General features: G+C 52.5%; 2 protein-coding genes across 8 annotated transcripts in view; one reads left to right on the forward strand and one right to left on the reverse strand.

Moving 5' to 3' along the window:
- Positions 1 to 19,778: 19,778 nt before the first annotated feature.
- Positions 19,779 to 23,200, reverse strand: UBIAD1 (UbiA prenyltransferase domain containing 1). Of its 3 annotated transcripts, none has more exons than XM_077312694.1 (3): positions 23,062 to 23,200; positions 21,286 to 21,849; positions 19,779 to 20,563 (listed from the first exon to the last, which is right to left on the reverse strand). In XM_077312694.1, the coding sequence occupies exons 1-3, from the start codon at positions 23,099 to 23,101 to the stop codon at positions 20,076 to 20,078; spliced, it is 1,092 nt and encodes a 363-aa protein (XP_077168809.1). In that variant the 5' UTR covers positions 23,102 to 23,200; the 3' UTR covers positions 19,779 to 20,075. The 3 variants fall into 3 exon arrangements, with proteins under 3 accessions (XP_077168809.1, XP_077168810.1, XP_077168811.1); XM_077312695.1 differs by lacking the exon at positions 23,062 to 23,200 and adding an exon at positions 22,849 to 23,055; XM_077312696.1 differs by lacking the exon at positions 23,062 to 23,200 and adding an exon at positions 22,811 to 23,055.
- A 545-nt stretch (positions 23,201 to 23,745) lies between these two features.
- The window catches only part of MTOR (mechanistic target of rapamycin kinase), a 68,378-nt gene continuing 66,174 nt past the window's right edge, over positions 23,746 to 25,949 (forward strand). For all 5 annotated transcript variants that reach the window (XM_077312689.1, XM_077312690.1, XM_077312691.1 and 2 more), the window contains exon 1: positions 23,746 to 23,869. The gene's annotated coding sequence lies outside the window, so the exon portion shown is untranslated. The remainder of the gene's footprint in view (positions 23,870 to 25,949) is intronic.

Genomic DNA, 25,949 nt, shown 5'->3' on the forward strand with positions numbered 1-25,949 from the left:
CTGAATGGAAGCGACAGCTGGAGCAGGGCTGTGCAGCGCATGGCAATTCATCAGCACAGAGCAGGAGGCTCCCACGGATCCCTCTCCGGCTCCAGGAGGGGGACTGCATTGCCCAGGCAGAAAGAGGGACCCAGAGACAGGGGACATCTCTCTGCTTGGTGGGAGACAGGAGTAAAACAAAGAATGGTTTCTTACAATGACTATACTTCGCCTGGCCCTTTGGCTCAGATCCGAAGCCTTTCTCGAGCGAAGGCACCCTCCTCCGAGGTCAGTGGCTCCTCTTTATATTATTGCCAACCTCCAGGTGGTGACTGGAGACCTCCCAGGATTGCAACTCATCTCCAGGCGACGGAGACACTTGGAGAAAACGGCCACTTTGGAAGGCGGCTCCAAATGGCGTTACGCCCTGCTGATGTCCCGCCCCTCCCCAAACCCCGCCTTCTCAGGCTCCACCCCCAGAATCTCCAACCAATAGGATAACCCTAGAGAAAGAGTTTTTTCATTCAAAACTCCCCAGGCCACCCCTTTTTAAAAAATCTGACTTTCACTCCCTACCGCCTGGCATGCCAAATTCTGCCCCTCCGCCACATCGCCATGAAGGGCCTCTGCCACTTCCTCGGTGCAGATGTTTCCCTCTCCACTTATTTTAGGAGTGGTGGTTATTTGTTCTCCCACCCTCTCGCTCGCCACTGCTGGCCCACGGGAGCTGGGGATAGTGTCTGGCAGCAGAAGCTGCTGCAGGGGGAGCCCAAACTGGCCTCAGAACAGGCAGGGGATTCCGGCTGTGTCGAGATTCAGGCCTGGCTTCTCTGCGGCCAATCCTGCTTGATGCTCTGAGATTAGCATCCCGCCTCCTGGTCTCTGCACTTGGCAGATCATTTGGAAAACAGGCACATTAGCCGCTGAAGCAGCCTGCCTCAATCTTTTGGCGTGCATGACCGTAAATCTTCACCCGAGTGCATTATTTTGGATATGACTTCTCCAGGTCTCACTTCCTGGACAGTGTAATAGATGGATGTTGGGAACACGGAGCAGTGGAGAGAAAACACACAAGAAAGCAACAAGGTCTGTGCAAAACCCAACACACACAAACACACACTCGTTGGCGAGGGACTGCCCCTCTTCTCAGGACCCATCAGGACCCATCCCAAGTCAGTTGCTGGTCCTGTTTCGTTGAAGTTGTGGGTTGGCCTCGGGATCATTGTCACATTCTTGACTTTGGGTCTTCTCACTGATTTATATCTTTCCCATTTCCCCCTTCTTTGTTGACTTTGGGTCTTTTCCTTTGCAGTTCTCCTGGTGTTGATATCTGGGGTTGCCAACTCTCGGGAGGGTGGTGTTTAGGGAGGGGAGAGATTTTGGCAGAGCCTAATACCGGCAGTCCACCTTCCAGGCAGCCCTTCCCCCCAGGGGAAGTGGAAGAAATGTTTTACATTTATTTATTCTTATTCTTATTTTCGTTTTATAGCCTGCCCTTCCCTGGTCAGCTCAGGGCAGGTAACGTCAAGTTAAAACACTGCATAAAACAAATGATATAGATACAATATGAATAACTCAGGTTTTAAAATGTTGGTCAATGATAATAGTCAAGTGATTTATGAAGTCTGGAAAACAGCTGTATTTTTGGGAGATCTACTGAGGGGGTGAGCTCCCCCTTTCTGCCTGCCTTCAAGGAGTGGTCAGGCCAACTGTAGGCCCCTTCCTATTCTAGGTTTCTGTGATTTTATCATTTCCAGGGCCCACCCGGAGGCTGGCAACCCTTGCTTATGTGCACACTATTGTCATTCTGTTGAGATGCTTTTAAAATGCAATTTAGCCCTTCTTTGCAGCTGATATGCAATTGACTCAAGGATAATGTTGAAAAATATGTTCATTTAGGTCAGGGGTAGTCACTGCGGCCCTCCAGATGTCCATGGACTACAATTCCCAGAAGCCCCAGCCAGCATTCGCTGGCAGGGGCTCCTGGGAATTGTAGTCCATGGACATCTGGAGGGCCGCAGTTTGACTACCCTTGATTTAGGTGGAGGGGGGGGGATCAGACTGAGGGACGAGAAACGGATGCAAAACTTAAGGCTCCCGGTTAGCTCCTCACAGGGGAGAAACAAACCTGAAATGGGGATATTTTAATCAAGCCGGACAGTGTGCCAAATTTGCTCTCCTTGCTAGACCCAGTTTGTGCCTTTGGAGACTGACTTGCTAGCAGTCCGTATTTTATTCATGCCCCGGATTTCTGTGCGGCCTCTCCGGGGCCCCGCTTGACGTTGCTTGCAGACTAAAAACAACACAGCCTTAAAACCATAAAGCCAATCGAGGGAAGTTATGAATATTAAAGCCAGGCTAAAACAAGCGGAGAGCTCGCCACGGGCAGAAGAAAAGCCTGAAACGAGATGCCGTAAACTGACAGGGTAACCAGACAAGCAACCCGCAGGCTAGAAACGGATTCGAGAAATGGCGTCAGAGGAGGCAACACAACTCCTGGACCAAAAGACAGCAGAGGGAGATGGAGGCGAGGGGCCACCGCAGAAAAGCTCCCACCTCTGCTTGGTCTTAACTAGTGAGGGGACCAATACAGGGGGAGGCACTACCCTTTAGGCCAGGGGGAGTCAGATTGCGGCCCTCCAGCAAATGCTGGCAGGGGCTCATGGGAATTGTAGCCCATGGACACCTGGAGGGTCGCAGTTTGACTACCCCCCCCTTAAAACCACACTGGGCACAGTGCTGAGAAATGCACAAGCAGCCAATGCAGATCTTTCAGCACAGAGGGGATATGGCTTCTGTGTCCCACCCTTGGCAGAAGCCCAGTGACCGGAAGTTTCTGGACAGTTTCAAGGGCAGCCCCAGGGAGACCACATCGTAGTAGTCCAGTCTGGGTGTGATCAGAGCCTGGGAAAGGCTAGTGCCATGCCGTGCAAAGCTACTGAGGGCTAGAGAGGCCAGCTGTTTTTTAAAAATGCTGGACAAACCGGGCTCCCCCCTCTCCCCAGGATAAACAGTGTGAAGCAGCAGCCTCCAGCCCCCACGCAAAACGGCCGTGTCTCGGCACAGCACCCCCAAGAACTCTCTGGGTTCAGCAAGGAGGCCAGTTGACCTGGACAGTCTGGCGGAAAAGCTAAAAAAATACTGGACATTTAAATATCCAGTATTTTTTTCATCCCTCACTGCCCCAGGACAGTGAAAATAGCAGACTGTCCAGGTCAGCACTGGATATTTGGCAACCAGAGGAAAGTTGACACACCAGGATGCACAACGGGGAAACTCTTAATGACCTTTCTGCTCCTGGCTGCAAGGCTCCCGGGGATAAGGTGTGCAAACCAAACAATCTGGAGGGGGCCTAGTCGCCCCCCCCCCCGCCTACTTGCAGCTCTTCCCCCACTTTGCCTTGCCCTGAAGTGTCTCCTCCTCGCCCAGCTCTCTTTGCCAGGGCAACGCTGGAGTTCGGGGAAGCCCACAGGAAGCCCTCGGCCACTCGTTCCCCCGCCGGTGTTATAAAACAGCTTTGGGGACTTCCTGATGGGATTCATCCTACAAGGACAGTCTTTAATAGCCGCCCATGGGATAATCTACTTTATCTAAATACAATCTTTTCTAGCTGAACCCTCCTGGAGCTCAATGGAGGGCCCTTTCCATGAGTGTTATTACCGGCGGTCGGGACTTGCTACTGCGATGACTCTCTCACTTTGTGAAAAGGGGGGGGTGGTTAATACTTTTTAAGCACCCGAGCCTCAAATTGCATACCAATCAGCTTCTCCCTGCCTTCAAACACACAGTGCTCCTTCTCCACCCCACACAAAATCCCGCCACCCCCTGGATTCAATTCACCCCCTTTCCTCTGCGTTTGCATTTCCCGGGCACCCTCGGTCCCCGACCAGCCCTAGACCAAGGGACCATCTGCCTGCCTTCCTGCAGCGGTGATGTGCCTTTGGTGGACGTGGAGTTGCAATTCCTAAATTGCGGGGACACTGCCCATGTGCTGGAAAAGCAAATCACGGGAGGAAAGGAAAAGCCCTGGGAGCAAAAAGCAAAACGCGAACTCAGAAGGGGAGGCTGCCTGCTATGTCTCTGCATGATGCCCTGTTCCGGCTTCCAATCTGTCTTTTATCAAGGAGGGAGGGGGCTAATTCAGTAGACATCTGCAGCCACCCCCCCACCCCCCCAGCCTCATTCTACAGCAGCATTTGCTTACTTGGTATTGTGGCATTTCTCGTTATTGCCCCTCAGGGGTGCTATTTCTGTGAGCCCGGAGGAAGGGGTTGGAGCTCCAGGGGGGCACAGAAGCCCCAATCCTGGCCAGGAGGGATCAGCCAGCGTCACTCCCACGTTTCCAGGCCTCTCTTGTGCCATCCTCACAACCGAACTCTGGCTTGTCCATTGTCAGGAAGCTGAATTGGTGCCTGCTGTGCTTTTCCTGCCCCCCCCCCGCCAGAAGCTCCACACTGACGCCCCGTCCAAGGCCCCTCCCGTGCCAGTCTCCGGCTCCTTTGCCCGCCAGCAAGGGGCCCGCCGTTTCCTGCCACACAACAAGGACTTTATGAAAACGCCATTAAGGGAAACATTACCGAGAAATAAAATGCGCTAATGGAGGATGCTGAGGAGGGATTTCTCCCGGGGACGGAGCTGCCCCCTCTGCCAGCCGCCAGTTGCCCTGTTAATGGCTTGAGGAGGAGGAGGAGGAAAGAGATTTCCGGAGGCCTCCTGCGTCCTCCTCATCTCTCCAAAGGACATCTCTGCCGCCCAGGCCTGGCTCTTGCCGGGGAGCTCCAGGGGCTGTGCCTCGGCAGCCGAACTGTCGCTTTTTTTATTTTTAGGAGTAAATTAAACCCATTTGTCATCATAATCGGCAACGCTCGGTGCCAGCAGAACATTAACCCAGCCAGTCATTATGATACACGATTAAGAAATTAAAGGGCGGGTTGTACAGCGAGGAAGTGGCCTCCCTTGGCCGCCAAGAAGCAGGGAGGGGGAGTCAGCGGTGGAGGGACTACCAGAAATCCCTGGCCATTTGGGGGGGGGTGGAGCCCGAGGAGTGGGGGTTGGGAGAGGGGGGAGACTTCATTGGGTGCTGGGCCCCAGAGTCCACCTTCCAGAGCAGACGCTTTCTCCAGGGGAGCTGGTCTCTGCCCACTGGAGATCCCTTGTAATAATAGGACGTCTCCAGCTACCACCTGGAGGTTGGCATCCCTAAGGGCAACAGATGGGTGCACACCACCTACAACAGGGCTTTATGAAACCTGGGGTTTCTTGATGGCCCCGGAAGGGTTTCCTGAAAGGACGGGAGTTAATTGTCTTTATTTACCTTTTTAAAAACTGTTAAACATTTGTCAGGTGTGATGACCACATATGGTCAAGTCAACCCCCCCAAAATGGCCAGTGATGGGCCTGGAGGGGGTGGGAAGGGGAGGCGTCCTGGGGGGGTGTCCGCAGCTCTGCTTCCCAACCCTGTTCTGCACCATCCCAGCACTTCTGGGGTTTTTCAAAGCCTGAAGAATGTTTCAGGGGTTTCCTGATGGTGAAAAACTTGAGAACGGCTGGTCTACAACAAACCAATCTCCCACAATGAAAAGCAGCGAGCAGGAACTATTGCCCCAAAATACAAATGAATGTCAACAGAAACAAAGGAACATTCACTCACTGCTAGACTGTTGGGGATGGGGATGCAAGACCTGAGCTAAGCTGCTAACCAAAGGACTTTGCTGGACATTCATTTATAGGGTTTCCTATAAGAGACTTGGAAGCGCTTGATAAGATAAACACCGAGGGCCATTTATACCTAATGGCTGCCACAGAAGGCATCTATTAGAATCATAGAGTTGTAAGGGGCCATACAGGCCATAGACTCCTAGAATCATAGAGTTGGAAGGGGCCCTACAGGCCATCTAGTCCAACCCCCTGCTCAACGCAGGATCAGCCCTAAGCATCCTAAAGCAAGAACATTAACCCAGCAGAAGGGGAAGGAGGGCTTCAGTTTCCACCCAAGATGGCGGAAGCCACGCAAGAAGTCTGAACTGCCCAGCCAGACAATGTCACAAGATCCGGACTGAGACTCCAAACGCCGGCAAGGGGTTAATCGTGTCCCCAGCAGCGACTGGATCCTTCGTAAGCAGGAAAGGCAGCTGTCCTTTCATGCACCAAGCTGGAAATTAATTTTCGGATTAATTAGGATTAATGTTGCATTATCTGAAATGAACTGATCTGTTTCTCCCCACGCTCCAGTGGCTCTCTGGCGACCCCCAATTTGGGAAAGCAGGTCATTAATAAGGCAAGGCTGGTTTATCTCCGGACTGCTGATAGTTGCTGCCATCGATCACAGCGGCTGCCAATAGCCTTACAAGCACCTCTAACAGCTACAATTTGCGCCTCTAACTGCTGCAGAGCGCTTGACTCCTGTTTTATCAGCTGTTTCTGAAGCCCACGGGCTTCCAGCGGAGGCCGGGTATTCCTCCCTGGGATCGTGGGCTTCAGCTTGCCTGCTCTGGGGTGGGAAATTGCTGGAGAGTTTGGGGATGGAGCCTGCAGAGGGCAGGATGTGGGGAGCTGAAGGACCCCAGCAGGACGTGATGCCATTGCGTCCCCCCCACCCCGCCCAAGCAGCCATTTCCTCCGGGGGAATTGATCGCTGTCATCTGGAGTCCAAATGGAATAGCGGGAGAACTCCAGCCGCCCCCTGGAGGTTGGCACCCCTAACCCAGCTTCTCAGCCAAGAAGCATCTTGGAGAGGAGAGCAGCGATTCCTGCTACTTTCTTTCCCTCCAATTTTGGCCCTCGCAACGCCTCTACCAGAGAAATGGTATCATTCTGGGGAGACGAAAATGCTCCCTTTTCCATTTCTTTTTGTATTCATTTTTCCCTTCCCAGGGGATTCGGTTCCTTGCCTTTCTCAGCAGGTTTTATAGATTTGTTTGCCTCAAGCCTGTATGGGTTTTATCCGTATCTCAGCTCTTGCAACGTTCCCCATTTATAAATACAGTATATGGAGAAGGCAGATTTAATGACGCACACAAAAATGTGGGGAAACGTATTCATTTTACAGGGAAAAACTCATCTCGGAGAAATGCGGAATGGCGCCGAAATAAAGATTCATGGATTTGATTTTCACAAGGGAGGAGCCAAATCGAAACCGAGATTTGGGGGTGGAAATAGCGACGGGGTAGGGGGAAATTCGAAATTCTCCCTGCGTTCTTCTCTGTCAACACCTGCCCGGCCTGTCTGCAATGCCCAACCAGGCAAAGTGGGGAACTGGCTGGGCCTCCGTGTCTTGTCCCTGGGGCAACACTTTTACTGTTAGCAAAACAGGCCCATTAAAATTCAGGCGGGCACTCTCCCCGACCATCTGCCAGCCAGAGGAGGACACAAATTTGAGTATTTACTGTGGGCTACAATCGGCGCGTTTTCCTAATAAACCGGAGCGTAGTTTGGTTGGCCTCCTCTCCAGCAATCAAGGGGGGGGGGGGGAGGCTGAACAGTAAATTCTTCCCTTCCCAGTTTATGGCCTTCTCCCAGCCTGTCTTGGCTGCCGAGGGAGGGAGACAGAATGTGCGGCGATTCCTCAAGTGGTGAAGGAGGGACAGAAAACATATGTGTACACTCTCCTCATTCCCAGCAGCTCGTGACTGACTGGGATATTCCTAACCAAACGCCAGCGAGGGGAGGGAGACTAACACGATCCACACCCAAGGCACAGCAGACTTTTCCTCCTCCTTAACTTCCTATTAAAAAGGGAGAGTTTTTTGAGTCACCGAACAGCTCCGGGGTTCGGCGGCGTCGGCTGGCAGCTGCGTCTCCCCACCTGCTTGGCCTGAGAGCTTTTCCCAAGCAGGCCTCTTTGGCGTTTCTTCCTGGGGAGACGGAAGGCTGCTCTTGCAGAGCTGGCCTGTAACACATCACGTTGGTGGAAAAAATCGCCCACTGAACGTGGAGGGATCCCGCAGAGTGGAGGCCTCTCGCTATGCAAAATCTTCTGCAGAGGGTCATCTAACACAGCCGGGATAAAAATTCCAATCGCCTTTCCTTGTCTGCAGTGCTGTTTTTGCATTTTCAGGGTGTTTTTAAATACCAGGGAGTGTTCCCAAATCGCTGTTCCATCCCCTTCCATTCTCCTGGGTGTGCAAAATTGGATTCCTTTCCTCCCAGAGGGAAGAGGCCTCAGTCAGTTCCGGACCAGTAGGCTGTGCTGTAAGTCAGAGAAGAAAGCTGTGCTCGTCCGATGTTGTAAAGATAACACGGCATCATCTGCCCTCTGGATTGGAAAGAGTCCAAATCAGAAGAGGCGAGCATGCAGAGACACACCAGGCTGCCTCCTCCGCAATTTCACTCTGTTAACAGCCGGCTCGCACAATAAAAACAGCGGCAATTGTAAGACAAAATTGAGGACAAGTGAGATTTGCACAGCTACGCCTACAGGCTCTCCATGCGACTGGCTGCTAAAGGAGACTCTCACTCCATCCCGGCTAATAGAGAACTGCACTCCGCCCCTCTCTCCGAGGACGGCGTCCAACTAGCCTCAGGAGGGCCAGGCAGGGGGGCCTTTCAGGCTGTCATCCTTTTATTCTTCAAGGGGTTTTCCACCTCCCCCCACCCCACGTCTTTTTCTTCCAGGTTTTATCACACTGTGCTGAGTTCCAGGCGATAAGCTTGCAAGAGAGGGAGGGAAATCTCTCCTGTAGACAAGAGCAAAATCACACTTTTCCAAGCCGTGTCCAGGGCCACTGCTCTCGACAGCCGTGGCTGGAGATCAGCCGTGGACGTTGGGGGAGGCTCCGTTCTGTGCCTGGGGCCAGTATTGCCTGCTCAGACCGGCAGCAGTGCTCTGAGACCTCAGACAGGAGTCTTTCACAGCCCCCTCCTGCCTGCTCTTGTCAATGGAGGTTCTGGGGATTGAACTCGGTTGGGACTGTCTCCTTGCCAGCAGGTGCCCGATACGGAGCCACAGCCCCTCCCCAACACAGCCCCTCCTTTGCAAGGGCTCTCTGGGGCCTCAGACCGAGGTCTTTCCCATCACTTCCTGCCCGGTCCTTTTAATGGGAGATGCCGAGGATTGAACCTCTGACCTCCTGCATGCTAAGCAGAGGCTCTGCCCTTGAGCCACTGCTGCATCGTTGTACCTTCCCCAACCTCTCTCTCTCTCTCTCTCACACACACACACACACACACACACACACACATTCTTTCCCTCCTGTCCAGGGCCTGCAGTCACCAAGCTGAAAACACCTTATTTAAATTCAGGCCGGGTGTACGGGAGCATGCAAAAGGACAGGCGCAAGATGCACATGATGCATGGGAGCCGGGTGAGAGGGACATGGTTGTTATAGCACTGGGAACGCAGCTGTTCCAAGTGTGCCGGGGTTATGGATGGCTCGGAGGACGACACCCCATCCATTAGAATGGCTCTGCCAGCTTCCTTCCCTGGGCTGGTTCAGGTAGGCCTCGTATCCCTCGCACAGCAGAGGGCCCCTGGGCCAAGCCATGACTCTGTTTCCTCCCCGGGGACCAAGGCAATCCTAAGGTCTCTCCCCCGCTAAGGGCTCTGGGAGTGTTGGGTGGGTGTCAACTCAGCTCCAGACTGGAGCTGGAGATTTCCTGGCATTTCAACAAAGATCAGTTCCCCAGGCGCAAACAGCTCTTTGGAGGACAGACTCTATAGCCCCCCGTGCTAAGTCTAAAACCCAATTCTGGCCTCTGGTGGGTGCCGAGCCCTTCCTGCTCCTCTGGGCCAGCCGTGGCAGCGGCGTGTTTGCCATGCCGCCCGGCACCCGGAGACCATTTTTATCACTCTCGGTAAAATGTGTAAATACCATTAAGTTGGACAGGTTCTCTCATTAATTCTCCCTCTCAGTGACAGGCCAGGAATTAACACCATTGATTTTCCAGTCCCTTCTCATTATCAATCATCCCAGAACTTCGTCACATCTCATCTCTTCCACCTGGTGCCCAGCAGCCGTCCGGAGGCTTCAGGGGTAGTCTAACGGCGGCCCTCCAGATGTCCATGGACTACAGTTCCCATGAGGCCCTGCCAGCGAATGCAAACAAACACAGGTTGCTTGAGGCCTTGGAGGATTCTTTGAGGACGCCAACACCTGTGGCCCTGATGGGAAGAGAAGAGAGCCAAACCAGGGGCCCCGGGTCCCTCCCAGCCCTGAGGCTGATTGATCCATCATCTGCCCCCCCTCCCTCTGCTGTCGGGTTTTCAAGGTAAGGGCCTCACTATGGCCCGACTCCACGGAACGATCCGGGACTTCCTTGGCGGTTCCTTCTCCAAGTACTAACCAGAACGGACCCCGCTTAGCTTCCGAGCTCTGATGAGTTTCCCCTCATTTCTCGTCCAGAGGTGGGCCCTTCCTTGTTGCCAGGGGACACCGGGACGTTTTGCCCTCTGGGGAACTGAAGCCCCGGTTGGCCGGATGGCCGGCCAGCCCTTCTTGGCCACGGGGATCTCCTCTGTATTCCAGGCAGGCCCCGCTGGAATTATCGCTAGATAATGATAATCTTTATGGAAGCCATTTAAGAGGATGTCTAATCTGCTTTTATGAGGTGACTTTTGAAAGTTCCAGTGCAGGGAGATGGGACGAGGCTGGCATACTAAGCGCCAGGGAGGGAGCGGGTGGCAGACTCCGGGCTCTTTTTCGTCCGCTAAGTGGATCCCGAATTCCTGTTGGGCTGCGGCCAGAGCAGGCCTCCTTGGGACAGGAGAAAAGTGCCCACCCAGTCCGGTCTTCTGGGGTTCAGGCTGGAAGAGAAACGGGGGGGGGGGAGTGGCCCAGGTGTGTTTGTGTTTGTGTGTGTGTGTGTGTGCAGCAAACAGCCTCCCCTCCCTTCTCACCCAGAGGTGTGCCAGCTCCATGGTCCGGAGGCGTGCCCCGGGTCCTGAGCAGCGGGCCTCGACATCTGCTGCCTGCAGACCTCTTGACTGCCCTTTCTGAAGAGCCAAACATCTGCGCCTGTCCCTGCATTCGGGTCTGGCCGATCCGGCCCCTGCCCTCCCTGCTTCTTCATTGCATCCTGGCATCTGCTCTGGCGCCGTCGGAGTCACGGCTGAAATGAGATTCGTGAGGCAGGCTCAGCGCCCAGGGATCTCTCTTCCGCCTCACGTGGCTGGCAGGGATGGGGGCGATTGTGAGCAGATTGAAGCGGCAGGAGCTGCCAAGGAAGGGGAGCGTGCTTCAGTCCACATCTCTGGGCTTCAGTCTGCCTGCAAGACGCGAGCTGGAAGAGCGGGGAGGTGACCCTAGAACAGGCGTAGTCAAACTGCAGCCCTCCAGAGGTCCATGGACTACAATTCCCATGAGCCCCTGCCAGCGAATGCTGGCAGGGGCTCATGGGAATTGTAGTCCATGGACCTCTGGAGGGCCGCAGTTTGCCTACCCCTGCCCTAGATGATCTTCCAGGAGGCCTGGAGACTTCTCGGCTTGGAAGAAAGGAACTTCACTGAGGCTTCCTTCCCAAGTTCCGTTCTGGGGAGAAGCAAACTTTCCCCATGGGGTTGCTGAATTCCAGGCGGCACCTAAAGATCTCTCAGATTTACAACAAATCTCCAGACGACAGAGATCAATTCCCCTGGACAAGATGGCTGCTTTGGAGGATGGACTCTCTGGCTTTATCTCTCTCCTTTCCCCAAGCGCAATTCACCCCAATTTCCACCACCCAAAATTTCCAGGAATTTCCCTACCCAGAATTGGCAACCTGACTTCCCCATCTCATCCACCACCATCACACCCCCCCACACACACCCACCCCCGTCCTCATCCTTTCCCATTTTTCCAAGCCTTCAGATTCTCTGCTGTTGATCTAGCAGGCTCTTTTGTGTTGTGTACGCTTTTGCGTTGCTTTTACGAGCCATTGAGATGGTATTTTTTTTATGTTCTGTGCATGTTGTTTATTAGGCATAATAAGGATGATTTCTTGCTGAGCAAATAATGTTGAAAGATGCGTTTTATGAGAAGAATTCACTGCAAGCAACAAAGAAAAAAAAACGTACAGGGTTGACTTTCAGGTCAAAGCAGCCAGGATGAGAAATCACGGCTGTCATTCTATTCTGGAGAGGCAGAGGCCCGCAGGACGTGGTTAGCCAGAGGTCAAGGGCCCCTGAAGTGCTCCGGCTGCAGGAGGTCAGGCCCTGGTAAAGGAGAGGGACCTTGTTGGGCAGAACAAAACTCAATAGCATCAAAAACAACAAAATTTCCCAGGGTATAAGTGTTCATAACCCTGACCTGGACAACTTAGGCTAGACTTATCTCATCAGATCCTGGAAGCAAATGTTAGATAAGAGAAGGTCCAGGGCACCAAGAAGGTCCAGGGCTTCTAGGCAAACCACCTACCTTACCTGCCCTCACCTGGATGGCCCAGGCTAGCCCAACTTCCTCCTATATCTCAGAAGCGAAACAGGGTCACCCCTTGTTAGTATTCAGATGGGAGACCACCAAGGAAACGTCGAACACAGAAATGTCAAGTTAGAAGGTACCACAGGATTCATCTGGCCCAGCTCCCCAGTCAGTGCAGGGAATTCACAACGACCTCCCCCCCTTGTGCCCCCTGCTCCATGCCCAAAGGAGGACAAGTGACCTCCAGGATCCCTGAGCCAACCGGGCCTGGTGGGAAATCCCTCTGGGAAATCCAGGGTTGTTACATCCCAGTGGGACCCCCACTCGCCAGCTGCCCTTCGGTGGCCCTTTCCACCACAAGCACTCATGAGTCAAAGCTCACCTGGCCAGTTCCAAAAGATTCAAGGCAGGCAGGGCTTGCTCAGGAGCAAGCCCCAGGGTGCATGCCAGACACAGGACTGCAACCTGCCCCATATTCCATTTTTAGACAGCACAAACGGCAAGATTTGGGGCTTCTCTCCCACGGCCTGAAACCAGTTTTTCTCTCCACCTTTGTGCGCTTGACATCCACCCCGATGAAGAGCTCTGGAGGATCCTGTGAGATATTTGATGGGCCCTAATAAAGAAGCACTGTACTTCTGTTGTTTTGGAACTGGTCGATGCGGATGTCAATAAAAGTCAGCCGTTAACGTGGAAGAACTTCTGAGCACACCAACTGCTTTGGAGTTCATCGCTTTGGAGAGATCGATGGGAGCCTGAGATGAAGGGTTAACTTTGAAGAACTTTTCTCCACCTGCGCCTGCAAAGCAGAATGTCTCATTAGGAATGCACAGAATCCCATTTTGCATCCTGAGCCCAGGAAGAACTGTTTTCAGAATAACTGTTTTTCTTTTGTAGAAAGAGATAAGAAGATAATAGAATCTAGGAGAGATGCAGAAAAGAAAGGGGCTACACACAACCACCAAGCTTGGTGTAGTGGTTAGGAGTGGGGACTTCTAATCTGACGAGCCGGGTTTGATTCCCCGCTCCTCCTCCACATGCAGCCTGGTAGGTGACCCTGGGCTAGTCACAGAACTGATCAAGCGGTTCTGACCGAGCACTGTTTTATTCTTCTAAGGCAGCCTGGTTATCGCTGCAGATCTATACCCCGCTACCACTACAACATAGATAGCTGCCCACCGTGGAACGTTAAATGAAGATCTTTTACCAAGCTGCTTTAGTTCTCAACACTGAAACCAGGCTCAAATGGATCAATTCCAGGAGAGCCTGCAGTCACCTGGCCACCCTGTGCTCTATCACATTTGATCTTCTCCTTCTTAGCCCATGAAGGAGGATGTTTCATAATGGCTTTCTTCAGAGACCTGGCTGGTCATGGTGGTGGTGGAGGGCCAATGAGACATTCATGATTTGAACAGCTGACTGGGATACCAGCGAGATTTTAAAAGCCAGGATGAGTGTGAATCAAGAACTCAGGTAGTTGCTCTGCATGGACCTTTATTGGGATTACTTATCAGAATCTATCCGTCAAAATATTAATCAAAAAAGGGCTCCTGACACCTGGAAAGTGCTCCTGGGCTTGAATCTCACTGCCCTGAGAATGACCCTCTAGCCAGGACACCACCCAAGCCTCTCTGAGCATAAAGTTGCAAGCAAAACCCGTCCTCCCTAAATTCTTGCTCGTTTTGGGCTAAGGGGTCAAGTTTGACTATTCAGCTCCTCTTGGGTTCTTTTGAATGCTCAGACTCCTGGCGGAGCAACAGCGGCTTCACCCAGGAGCTCTCCCTGGTGCTGAAGAACTCTCTGGTTCCAGCTGACGGGGCAGGGGGCCGATACCTCCTGCTCCACCTGACAGGGCCTTGTTCTCTGTCCTGAGGACTCTCCGCTTGACTGGTTCAGGGGGGCAGGAGGTATAAACGCCTCTCTCTCGCACACACACTCACACACAAACACACAGCATGGTTTTTATGTGGTCTTTCACACCCGGGGTGACTAACTCTCGCACAGAATCTGGGACAGGCGGCCACGTGTGAGGTGGTTTCCAAGGAAACAGATGCACTCGGCTTGTTCCTCCTGATGATCTTTCTGTTCAACAAGGTCTCTTGGCGCTTGACATGCCACAAAGCCCTACCTGCAAGGAGGCTTCCGGAGTCTCAGGACAAAGAAGAACGCAACACCGGAGGAAAGTTTGAGTAAACCGCAGGAAGGAGCTATTTAATCTCTCACTTGCAGCTTACAACAGAGGGGCGGGAGCCTGCTTCCAAAATGGTGATGTTTGGCCATTACTCCTGGCAGAGAAGCCGGATTCCTCTCTTGCCTTTTAGACACACAGCTGCAATAACTTGGAGTTTTATTAAGCCTTATGAATTTTTTAGCAACGCTGGGAGCCATAGATTTTTAACTTGGGCAGATATTTAGCTCCACCTTAAAGTGAAAAACGGCCTCCTGAAAGCCAGAGCAGCAATTCAGCTCTTAAGGAGGTGATTCTGGTGAAGAAAAATCTCCAGCCAAAGAGAACAATCCAAGCCCCCTAATTGCAGAGTGATCCTGTTGTAAAGCTTCATAGAGGGGAGGGGAGCAGTTGAGCAGTCTGGAACAATAGAGGAAGGAAGAACAGACGTTTCTGCAGACAAGCCTGCTGGGCACCATTCATCTCTCTCTCTGTGTCTCTCTGCTCCATTGACTGTGTTGTCATAGAATGTCCACACACATTTGAATGCTTCTCTGCCCTAGTTTGCTGTCAGCACATCTTGTTCCGGATTCTGGTAGGTGGCATGGAATGTGAACAGGTCGAGCATCCGTTCACCTTCCTTGGTTTTGTGCAGCCGGAATGGCAACACCTTTCCAGGATCTCAGACAGCGGAAATTCCTTCCCAACACCCGCTATTTGTGTCCCTTGAACTCAAGCAGCTGGGGATTGAACCTGGGTGCTTCTACATGCAGTGCTCTATCACCGAGTCACCTACATTTGGATTCCTGGGGTGGGGGGGGGGAAGGTTTCTTTGTTTTAAAAGAAGGTGAAGATGTTAGTCCTCATGTTCTTGGAAACCAATCTGAAAACTGTGCAGAGATTTTAGAAAATCAGGGAAATGTATCCTACTGGGGACCTCCCAGGCTCTCCTGTTGGGGGGGATGGGAGGAGAGGGAGGAGAGATCCTGGGTCCCAGATCCCCTCTCTCAGGATGTGGGATCAAGCGAGAGTGCTCAGCCATTCCCACAGCCTTTGGCCTCTTCCAGCACCCCCCTGGCTTCCTCTGCCTTCTTTTCCTTCCACTCCCAGGCAGACCGTGCAGGAGGAGGGGGCCGGAGCCGGTCCCGTCTTTAATCCTCTAGAGCCCCTCGTCTTCCTCGTTGCACTAATGTCATTAAGGCTTTTCAATTACAGGCAATTTCCCCGCCATTATATCCGGGAGTGGAATAGTCTCTGTAGTGCCGTGGATGTCTGAGCTGCCGAAAACTCCCTCGCCCCGGCAAAATTAGCTCTTTAATGAAGGGGGGGGAGGGTTGGCTGGAGGGGAGGGAGAAGAGGCCAGGTCTGCCCAGATAGGGACCGAAAGCACTCTCTCCGGTGACCCGGCCCATGGAAGGAGACGGCTGAGGGTGTTTGCAGGGCACTCGTGGAGCAGGAGAAGCCGAAGGAAAGCATGGCTCCTCGTGCTGAATGTGGGGGGAGCATCAGACCTCCCGGCTCACAGCGATGTCGCCTCTGAGGTGGGGGGGGGCAAGCCCTGGCGAGAGAAAGCTTCATCGTGGAGCAGCAGGACACTCTGGGTGAGCCAGGAGGAGACGTGTAACCCCCGGGAGCACCGGGAAACTTTGGTGGGATCAGAATTCTGCTAGTTGTCCTGGTCGGCCATCCGTTCCATTCCGGGCTTCATACAAAAGGCTCCTTCTGGCCATGATTCCCCTGAGCCTCCTGGGACTGGGAGACCTAAAGGGTTACCTGTTTCACATGACCCTGCCCAGGGCTGAGACCTTCAGGAGAGCCATGGTCTCTCTCCTTTCTGTGGTGGCACCCCATCCCTGGGATACCCTCGGACTGGTAGATGCTTGGTCATTTCTCAGTTGCTATTTTGACCAAGTGTTGGTCCTTCTGTCACTTGTTCCTTTAGTCTGCTGCTCCTGGCCTGAGTTACCTGTAGGTTTCCGGCTTTACTCGTTTGCATTTGAGGCCTTCTTGTGTTGCTCTTATCATTCTGTTTTGTTCTGTGGGCTTTAATGCCATTTGGAAACGCCCCGGGACAAGTATTTTGGACAACACGGAATCAAAATACGTTCTGTAAATATCTACCTTTGGGAGTCCGGCAGAAGGTTTGGAAGAGGAGCCCCATGGACGCTGTAAAATGGATCTGCTAAGCAGACCCTCCATGTTCAGAGACAGTCTACCTCAGAATACCAAAAGGAAGGGAGGGAGGGAGGGAGGGAGGGAGGGAGGGAGGGAGGGAGGAAGGAAGGAATGTGGATATGAGACTTCAAGAAAACATAACCTTTTGTCAAACACAGATTGTAGAATTGAACATTTATTCTAAAACTGGCCCTCCTGGCCTGTCACACACAGTGGCACACTGCCATCTTCTGGACACTCAAAACCTAACAGATGAGCTTGTTCAAAAACATGAACCATCTCATCTCACTAAAACAAAATGCCTCCCCAAATCCATCCCCTGGAGTTAGACGAAGCCGTACAATTTAGAAATGATCTCGGGGCCACCCGGCTCAGGCAGGGAGTGGGGGAGAGGGGCCGTTTTCGAAGGTACACTGAGAATCCCCCTGCAGGTGGAATGGGAGGCCCTCCCTCCCTCATGCGCCAGGGATTGCAAAACCAAGGAGCGCATGTGGGCGGAGGAAGAGCGATGCCTTTTGCAGCAGGGGTGCCTCCCAGCCTCCATCACCACCATCCCATCCGGATTCCGCCCACAGGAGAACTGTACTCGGCTCTGGGCCAAAAGACGGAAAGGAAGAGCCTGCGTCGGGCATAAAAGGACACTTTGCAATCCAATATGCAAAGCCAGCTGGGCCATCGACAAGAATCTGACCACCAGCCGGAGGACGCTAAACTGGGAATGTTTACTGATCCCTGCCACATTCCCCAAAGGGGGTTCGTTTGAGAGCAGAGATGCTAGTCTAGGGCAGACTGGGCGAGGGGATGCCCTGTTTTTTGTTCCTGGCTTAAATGTCGTCAAGGTGCTCAGCCTGTTGCGGTGGCCAAATACCTTCCAGGGCCAGGCAAGTCACCCTCACTGTTGGGGTTGACTCCCAGAGCATCTCTCTCTCCCCCACCCACACCGGAGGAGGAGGGGAAGAACTGGCGAGGGGAGCTACCTGCTGAGGCAGAGTCCTGGAAAACCTGTTGATTTGCGTCTTGCTTATGCAGGCGGGCTTCTGGGGCTGGACGGTGGCATTCCAGCAGCACCAGCACAGTGAAGTGGAGGAGCCTCCCTGTTCCCCGGGGGCGAGGCAGCCTCCTTGCTACACACCTGGGCTTCCTCACTGCCCTTTGAAGGCCAGGAAGGTGGGAGGGTGGCTGGGATCCAGTGGGAGGCCGACTCATCACATCTTGCCTGATCTTGGGGAGTCTGGCTGCAGGAGATGGAAAGAGCCCGGGGTCAGCAGGCGCGCCCGAAAAGGACCGAGGGCCGTGCCTTTGTGGAGGAGGAAGCGGGCAAAGAGCAGCTCCCTGGGTGTGAGCTTGTTGTCTACAACAGAACCTGTATGTTTACTATAAATACTCCGCCACGAATTCTCGTATCAGTGGGCGGCAGGTGTTTTTTTAGCAATAAACGCAGACCAACCTGGGCTGGCGTGGCCTAGTGCTTACAGCAGGCTCCCTCCCTTCGTGAAATCCTGGAGTTTCTTGATGGCCCAGGAGGGGTTTCTTAAATAGGTGGACGTTCACAGAATCATAGAGTTGGGAGGGGCCATACAGGCCATCTAGTCCAACCCCCTGCTCAACGCAGGATCAGCCCAAAGCACCCTAAAGCATCCAAGAAAAGTGTGTATCCAACCTTTGCTTGAAGACTGAAGAAGTTAATTTCCTCTCTATATTTACAATTTGTTAAAGATTTATTGGGTGATATGACCACATATGGCCCTGTTGACCCCCCTCCCCTCCCCAAATGGCCAATGATGGGCCTGGAGGGGATGGAAAGAGGTGGGCATGTCCACAGCGATGCTTCCCAGCAGGGTTTTGCCACTTTTGGGGCTTCTCCAAGCCTGAAGAATGTTTCCGGGGTTTCTCAACGGTAAAAAGGGTCAGGCTTGGCCCTGGGAGCAGCAGGTTTGACTCTCGTGCCCAGCCAGGGATGCTCAGCAGGGGACAATCTTGCCCTCCCAAGGTTGTGACTTAAGAGGAGGAAGGGAAACATGGCAAAACACACATCAGGGAAAGAAGCAGAATTAAAAATAAGCCTTATATTGCAGCCTCCACTCTGACGGGCAAAGCAGGGTTGCAACTCCCCAAGGGGGAAATGTCAGGGGGCGGGGGGGGGGGTGTGCAAGAGACAGGGAGCATCCATGACACAAGGACCAAGGGGGAAAGGCTTAAAGTCAGGGTTCAGGAGAAGGCAAATTGGCTTTTATACCGCCCTTTCTCTACCTGAAGGAGTCTCAAAGCAGCTTCTAATCTTGTCTTCCTCTCCCCTGTGAGTAGGTGGGGTAGAGAGAGCTTTGCGAGAACTGGGAATGGACCAGGATAGTGGTTAAGAGCAGTGGCCTCTAATCTGGAGAGCAGGGTTTGATCCCCTGGTCCTCCTCCCCGTGAAGCCTGCAGGATGACCCTGGGCTAAGTCACAGTTCACTCAGAAACTCTCTCAGTCCCACCTGCCTCCCAAGGTGCCCGTTCTGGGGAGAGGAAGGGAAGGCGATTGGAAGCCACTTTGAGTCCCTTTAAGGTAAAGTGGGGCAGAAAGACCAACTTCTCTTCTTCTACTCTTCGGGAGGCAGGAGATCGAAGGAACGGTACGTTAGCTCTCACTGACAGCTGACCTGGGGTGTGCCTTACAGACTCCATGAACCAGTCTTCTTTGGCATGGTGTCCGTAGAGGGCCATCCCAAAATGCCACTGCATTCTTCCACAGCTCATTTGCAAGGTTAAATCTAAAGCCACAAAGCTTTGCAGTGGTGGGATGTTTAAAAGCAAACTTTTCTTAGGATGTCACACAGAAGAGAAGGGTGAACAGTTCAGGCAGCCAGATAACAGACCTGATGTCCTGGGGGGGAGGGGGGCACAAAAATGACCCTCTCTCCCTCCCTCCCTCCCTTCCACAGGAGGCTCAATTGAGTTCTGCTCAGTGGAAATTTAAGGTCCTCATGGTTTCCTTTTCAAAACACAATGTGACCCCATGTTCTGCTGTGCAATATTTTATACACTTTCTGTTTCAGTAGCGTACATATATATTTTTATAAAGCAGTTTTTGCTGTATACAGATGGAGAAAAAGTCCAAGCCTAGAAAAGCACTGAAAAAACCCAAGTTGGTAACAAAGTTCTTCTCTATTTATTTATAAATAGTTTAACGTTTTTTGACACAGTCTTTGCAAGACCCCTTCTCTCTCTCTCTCCCCATATATTTCTCTCGCTCTACAGACATGTTTCTACAATAACCCTTTGAAGGAGGCCTCGATTGGGGTGACACAATCCCAAGCCTGGCCACACCCCTCCATGGTCATGGCCAACCCACAGTGGCCACTGGCAACCTCCTGGGGCCCTCCGATCTCAGTGAGGCCAGAACTGAGCAGCCCCTCTCGGCTCCTCCCGCTCAAGACGCCGTCCTACAGCTTGGGCAGGGAGCCCGGCGGTGCCAAGAGGATACCAAAGACGTAGAAGAGTCCCAAGAGGAGGTTGAGCTTGGCTGTCCTTTGGGGGATCTTGAGGAAGCTCTGGCTCCGGAACTGCCTCTCCAGCGAGAAGGCCATGGGGATGGTGAGCAAAGGAAGAGCCATGCTGATGGTGTAGCGGGTGGCGAGCACACAGAAGATCAGGTACGGCAAGAAGAGCAGGGTGTTGTACAGGACGTAGGAGAGGGTGGGGCCGAGGAGGATGGCCAGGGTGACGATGCCCGCCTGCCGGTCGGACTCCACGTCCCGCGTGTTGTTGCTGTGCAGGATGGCCTCGGTGCTGAGGGCCAGGGGGATGGCGTAGAGGAAGGGCAAGGCAGAAAGGTAGCCCACCTGGAGCGCGTAGGCGAACATCACTGCCAGCGGCCCAAAGGTGATGAGGATGACCACGTCGCCCAGTGCCACGTACTTGAATCCGATGCCTGCAACGGCAGTGAAGGAAAAGAGCCCTCAAGCGCTTTGGAGAAAGCCCTCAACAGCATCATTCTGCAATGGGGAACTTGCTCACTGGGGGCTGCCTTGAACCCCCATGAGTTGAATGGTATTGTGAACAGACAAAACTGCCTTCTACTGAGTCAGACCACCGGCCTGTCTAGCTCAATATTGCCTTCTCTGACAGGCAGCCGCTCTCCAGAATCTTAGGCGGAGAAAGGCTTTTGGAAACCGTATCCAGAATGCTACTCCTGTCCCCAAATGCTGAACTTTAGCTTTGTTCGGGGAATTTTTGAAGTGCTGCAGCTCAGATTAGGGATGAGATCCAGGTTCAAATCCCCACGAAGCTCACTGAGCTTTACCAGGAGTAACGTTTAACCTAACAAAGTTCTCTGTGACAATAAAATGGGAGAATGTGAAAGTCACTCTGAACTCCTTGGAAGAAGGTCACAAAGCAAATGGATAGATAGGCTTACGTAGGTTTGGGTATCCCAATTCCGCCGCAAAAGAGATTATGCAGAACAGATGATGAAATTTAAGAAACCATACCAGTTTTATTAATTTGCATAACCCAAACAGGTTAGAGAATCTTGATCAGCAGGTCAGCAAAGCACCTTGCCTGCAGGGGGATCCAACCTGATCACCTAGTCGGCTTCTCTCCTCTCCCCACTTCCCCCTCCCACGGGAAAGGGACAAGGGTGCGTGTCCTTACCTCCAGTGTAAAGGAAGGAGCTAGAGAGCCCTCCAAAGTAGATCAGGGCCAGATGCTCCAATTTCAGGGTGGAGAGGCAGTAGAGGCAGGCGGCAGAGATGCAGCCAAGGGTGTACAAGAAGACCCCAAATCTGACGACGTCTTGAGGCTCCAAGATCCGGTCTACCAGAGTCCGGTCATCGCTCTTCTTGTGGTCAATGCCTTTGGAGAAGTCGTAGTAGGTATTCACAAGATTCCCAGCCCCATGGACAGCCATGACAGTAACTGCACTGCCAATCAAGAGTCCAGGATCAAGAGACCCCTGGGACCGATAGGCCAGGGCACTGCCCAGAGCCACCGGCGTCAAGGAGGCGCTGAAGCTCCACGGCCGGAGGGCCAGGACGTAGGAAGCACATTTGTGTTTCCAGGTTCTCGGAGGGCCCTTCTCAGGGGCAAGCAGGCCTGCCCTCTGGTCTCCCACCTCGCTTTCTTGGAGGTTTTCCACCGCCATATCGATCTTTTCCACTTCTTCTTCCGCTTCCATGGCTTTACCAACTGTTGTACGGCTAGGTGTCAGAAGTGGACCTGAAAAACAACAAAAGGACCGTAATCACAAGGGGAAATTCATCCAGGAGCAGCTCCAGATCTTGGTGGTAGAGATCACATCCGTGAAAACTCAAGCCTCTAGTGAGTCATATTGCAGCCATAAGTAATGGTGAGTCACGAAAGCCATACAGTGCTGGAAACGGCAAATGATGCACATACTTTACTGTCAGCACAACTAAATATTGCCATGACTGAACCTGGCCCCCCTCCAAATTGCACGCTCAGTTTCCTATGAACGCTCTTTCTGCAGAGAAGCTTCATTTGAAGCAGAACTACCTTACACCATCACCTGCAAACATGTCACAAATCACAAAACTCTGCTTCTCTACTTTGCACCATATATCCAACTGCACAACTAAAAGACTCCATCTGCACCTCTTGCTCATATAAGTCATATCGCTGCTCTCCCGCCTACTTAGTTTCTGACCTACGCAAAACTTTTCTCTCTCTCTCTCTCTCTCTCACATACACACACACAGAGAGAGAAAAGCTACCCCTCCACCCTCAACAGAAGACTGCAGAAAAACATCGAACGGCCAAGATCCAAGCAGCATATTAAATGAGTACAACATGTTCCACGTAAATGAGACATGCGACACACTATGGAGGAAGGACACTGAGGAAGGAGAACAAACCCGTTCCAAGGTCACCAACCAGCACAAGTTGAAGGAACTTCACAACTGACTCCAAGAGGCCCACACCCAGAATCTGTGGCACCAGAGAAGACAGGGGCCCAGGTACGGGGGGAGGGGGTGGCCTTCCTTAGTCCAGGACCCTGGAAAGCGACTGCCCGCCAGAAGACACAGCAGCCACAGGCTCGTGCCTTCAACAGCGACACAGGAGGCACTGTCTCAGCAGGCACGCACCTCCGCCCACTCAGGGCGTTGATAAAGGGAGCTCTGCCTGTTGAGCACCTGCCTGCTGACAAAAGCGGATCTACCTGTTGAATATCTGCCTGCTGCCAAAAAGCGGATCTACCTGTTGAATATCTGCCTGCTGCTAAAAGCGGCTCTGACTGTTGAACACCTCCCTGCTGCTTAAAGCAGAGGAACCCTGCCCAGCTGCCGCCTCGCCCCCAAAGGAGGTGCGCCCCAAGGTCTAGGTCTCAGCATCCTCCCTCCGACCGGCGCCCCTCGCAGGCGGGGAAGGGCAGGCGCCCCAGTGCGCTCCCTAGAGCGTCCCCCCGCTCACCTGCGCCTGCGCCGTTTATGCCGCCCGCTCTTTGCTCCATGGCTTCCCAGGGTGGTCCGTACCCGGAAGCCGACCGGTAGGAAACCAAGGCCCGGAGTTAATGGTGCCGCCTATTATGACGCCTTGGTTAGGGAAGGGTTTCCGGCCGGGTTAGTGGCGCAAACCTCGGGCACCTTTACGTAGAGGTAAGTGCCGTTGTGATCTATGGCGCTGCCTAGGAGTGCTTGTGCAACCAGCAGGCGGAGAACCGGGCGCGTTCGGAATAAAATAAATAAACTGGATGCGCGTCTAATCCCATTACTACGGTACTGTGTCCTTGGAGCCGTCGGCACCCTTTGACCACGGCACTCCCAACCATAGAGATGCCCGGCGCTGACCGGTTCCGCTCGGGACGGACCAAATCACGCTTTCACCCTTGCGCGCGGGTTCATCCGTAGCTTCAAGGAAGGGCGGATGTAACGCCCCACGCCCGCCTCCCGCCTCCTTAACCGTTGCCTCTTTCCCGGTGCCAATCTGCCAATGCTAGCCTGTGATTGGACAAAACCTCGTGAAACGATGGCCTCGGCGGGTGGGACTAGCGCGTCCCCCTCACGAGCCTCCTCCTCCCTCCTCATTCTATTGGCGGGCGCCTTGTCCGTCGAGCGGCTCCTGGCGCGTGATTGGCCGGATGGCGAGCCGGGTCGCCGTGTTGACAGGCGGGAGGAAGAGGCGGGGCGGAGGAAGGGACAGAAGCCTGGCCGGCGGCGGCGAGCGGGGCCGAGGATGAATTAGGCGGGCAGGAGCCGGAGGGGGCGGCGGGAGGCGCCTGGTGAGTGGGGGGGCGGCGGGGGGGGGCTTTCCCTCCCCTCCCCTCCCCCTCCCCCTCCCCCTCCGTTTCCCTCAGGATTTGCACCTCCTCCAGGAGCGGGACCCTCCCCCTCCCTCCCTCCCTCCCCGGGGGCCGCCATTAATGATTAAGTATTGATTATTATTACTAATATCGTTAGACAATCGCGCAAGATCCTGGGCAGGAGTAGGAAGCGCTGCGCCTGAGGGTTGCCAACTTCCAGGGGGGGGGCCTGGAGAGGGGCCTGTGATGTGGCTACTTTTTCTGAAATAATTTTTCAAATTATTTTAAAATTTAAAAAATTACCCCCCCCCAAAAGGGTGGGGCCCCTACTTGGAGACTTCTCGGCTATACAAGAAAACGCGATTTTTGCATTATAAACTTCTGGTCCGGTCAGATCTTTTCCAGCTGTCAAAGTGTGCTTGCTGAGCAGATTCAGAATTTGCAGAATTGGCAACCCAAAAATTTTAGATTGTGGATCGGTTTTGTGAACTGAAGATAGACACAGAAGCCTTTATTGGCATAATGTTTGTGAACTGAATTAGAAGAAGTGCGCACACACCAAGAGCCTGATGGGGCTGGGCCTGGTCCTGGAGGCGGCTGGAAGTGACTGACACCCGAATTGACCACCCTTCTCAGCACAGCTGCTCAGGCTGGTTTCAGACATATTGGCGTACAGCAGACAATCTCAATGCCAAACAATATTTTAAAAGATTGAAACCAGTTAAAACTATCAGACTGGTGCCTGGCTAATGTTAATACGTTAATAGTGCAATTCTCAAGTGTCGATTCCGGGTTTCAGATTCCAGGGCAGTATTCATTCAGAGGGAGGACCGATGATGTTGTTACTGGGCGAGTGGGGGGGGGGGGGCTGCCTGACAACCCCAGATGGAGAGGGAATTTGGGGGATGTATTGGGATTTCCAAATGCTCTCCCTTCCAGTGGCAGCCAACATTAACACAGTATTTTGTTTCTAAAAGCGGCTGTTTGAATGAATGCAAAACAGAATGGGCCTCAGACATGGAGAAAGCTTTAGGATTGTCAACTTCCAAGTGGAGCCTGGAGTTCTCTAGAAATTATCACTGATCATCTGACTACAGGCATTGATTCCCCTGGGGGAAATGGCTGCTTTGGAGGGTGGATTCTGGGGCATTGTATCCCCTCCCTAACCCCCCCCCCCCCTTCCAAAAGCTCCAGCCCCCAAATCTCTCGGAATTTTCCTCCCCAGAGTTTGAAGCTTTAGGAAACCTCCCACACATCTTCCTCTCGGTTTTCCTCTCAACTCTCAATAACAAACTCCTCTATTCATCACTGGTCTGATTTATATTTACAGAAATATATTAATAATAATATATTTACAGAAATATAATGAGTTTAATGATATACATCCCTAATTATAGTGATTGTTAATTATTATTATGCTCGTTAATTTTATGGCTCAAAACTTGTTATAACGTATGCTATAATAATCGTTGCAATATCATTGTTGGTGTAATTGAAGCAGCATAACATTAAAACAATAGTAATATATTCCATAAAAAGGTTATAATAGTGCTATAATTACCTCATGTTAGATAATGTGAGGCTATAATTGCCATGTATTGGAAGAATAGCATTATATATGAATATAATCATTCTGATTTGTTTTACTATAGTAGGATGAATGCTGCTCAGGTGATGAGTGCAGGGAGGGCCTTTTGTCATCGCACTGAGCCTTCCTGCAGCAGAAGTTCCTTGTTCTGTAGAGAATGAGGCTTCTTGCACTAAAGGAATTCTCAGCCGAGTGGGGATGCAGGATACAACCCCAAATAATATAGTAATATATAGGGTTTTATAAAAGCCATTTTCAATGCCACCTTTCCACTCAGTGTCTCCAGGGCAGCAAACAGTAACATGAAAACAAGCTTAAAAATGCATCCATAAATATATTTTTAAAGAAGCTTAAAAAAAGACACATGAATGGATAGGCAAGTCAGTTATATATGCATATGTCTTAATCATATCCTTCCACATCATTATTGCTGCTAATACGATGTTATGATTTGCGTTGTTCCTTATGTTG

Source organism: Paroedura picta, chromosome 15, assembly GCF_049243985.1.
Source record: "Paroedura picta isolate Pp20150507F chromosome 15, Ppicta_v3.0, whole genome shotgun sequence".
In the NCBI taxonomy this organism is placed as follows: Eukaryota; Metazoa; Chordata; class Lepidosauria; order Squamata; family Gekkonidae; genus Paroedura; species Paroedura picta.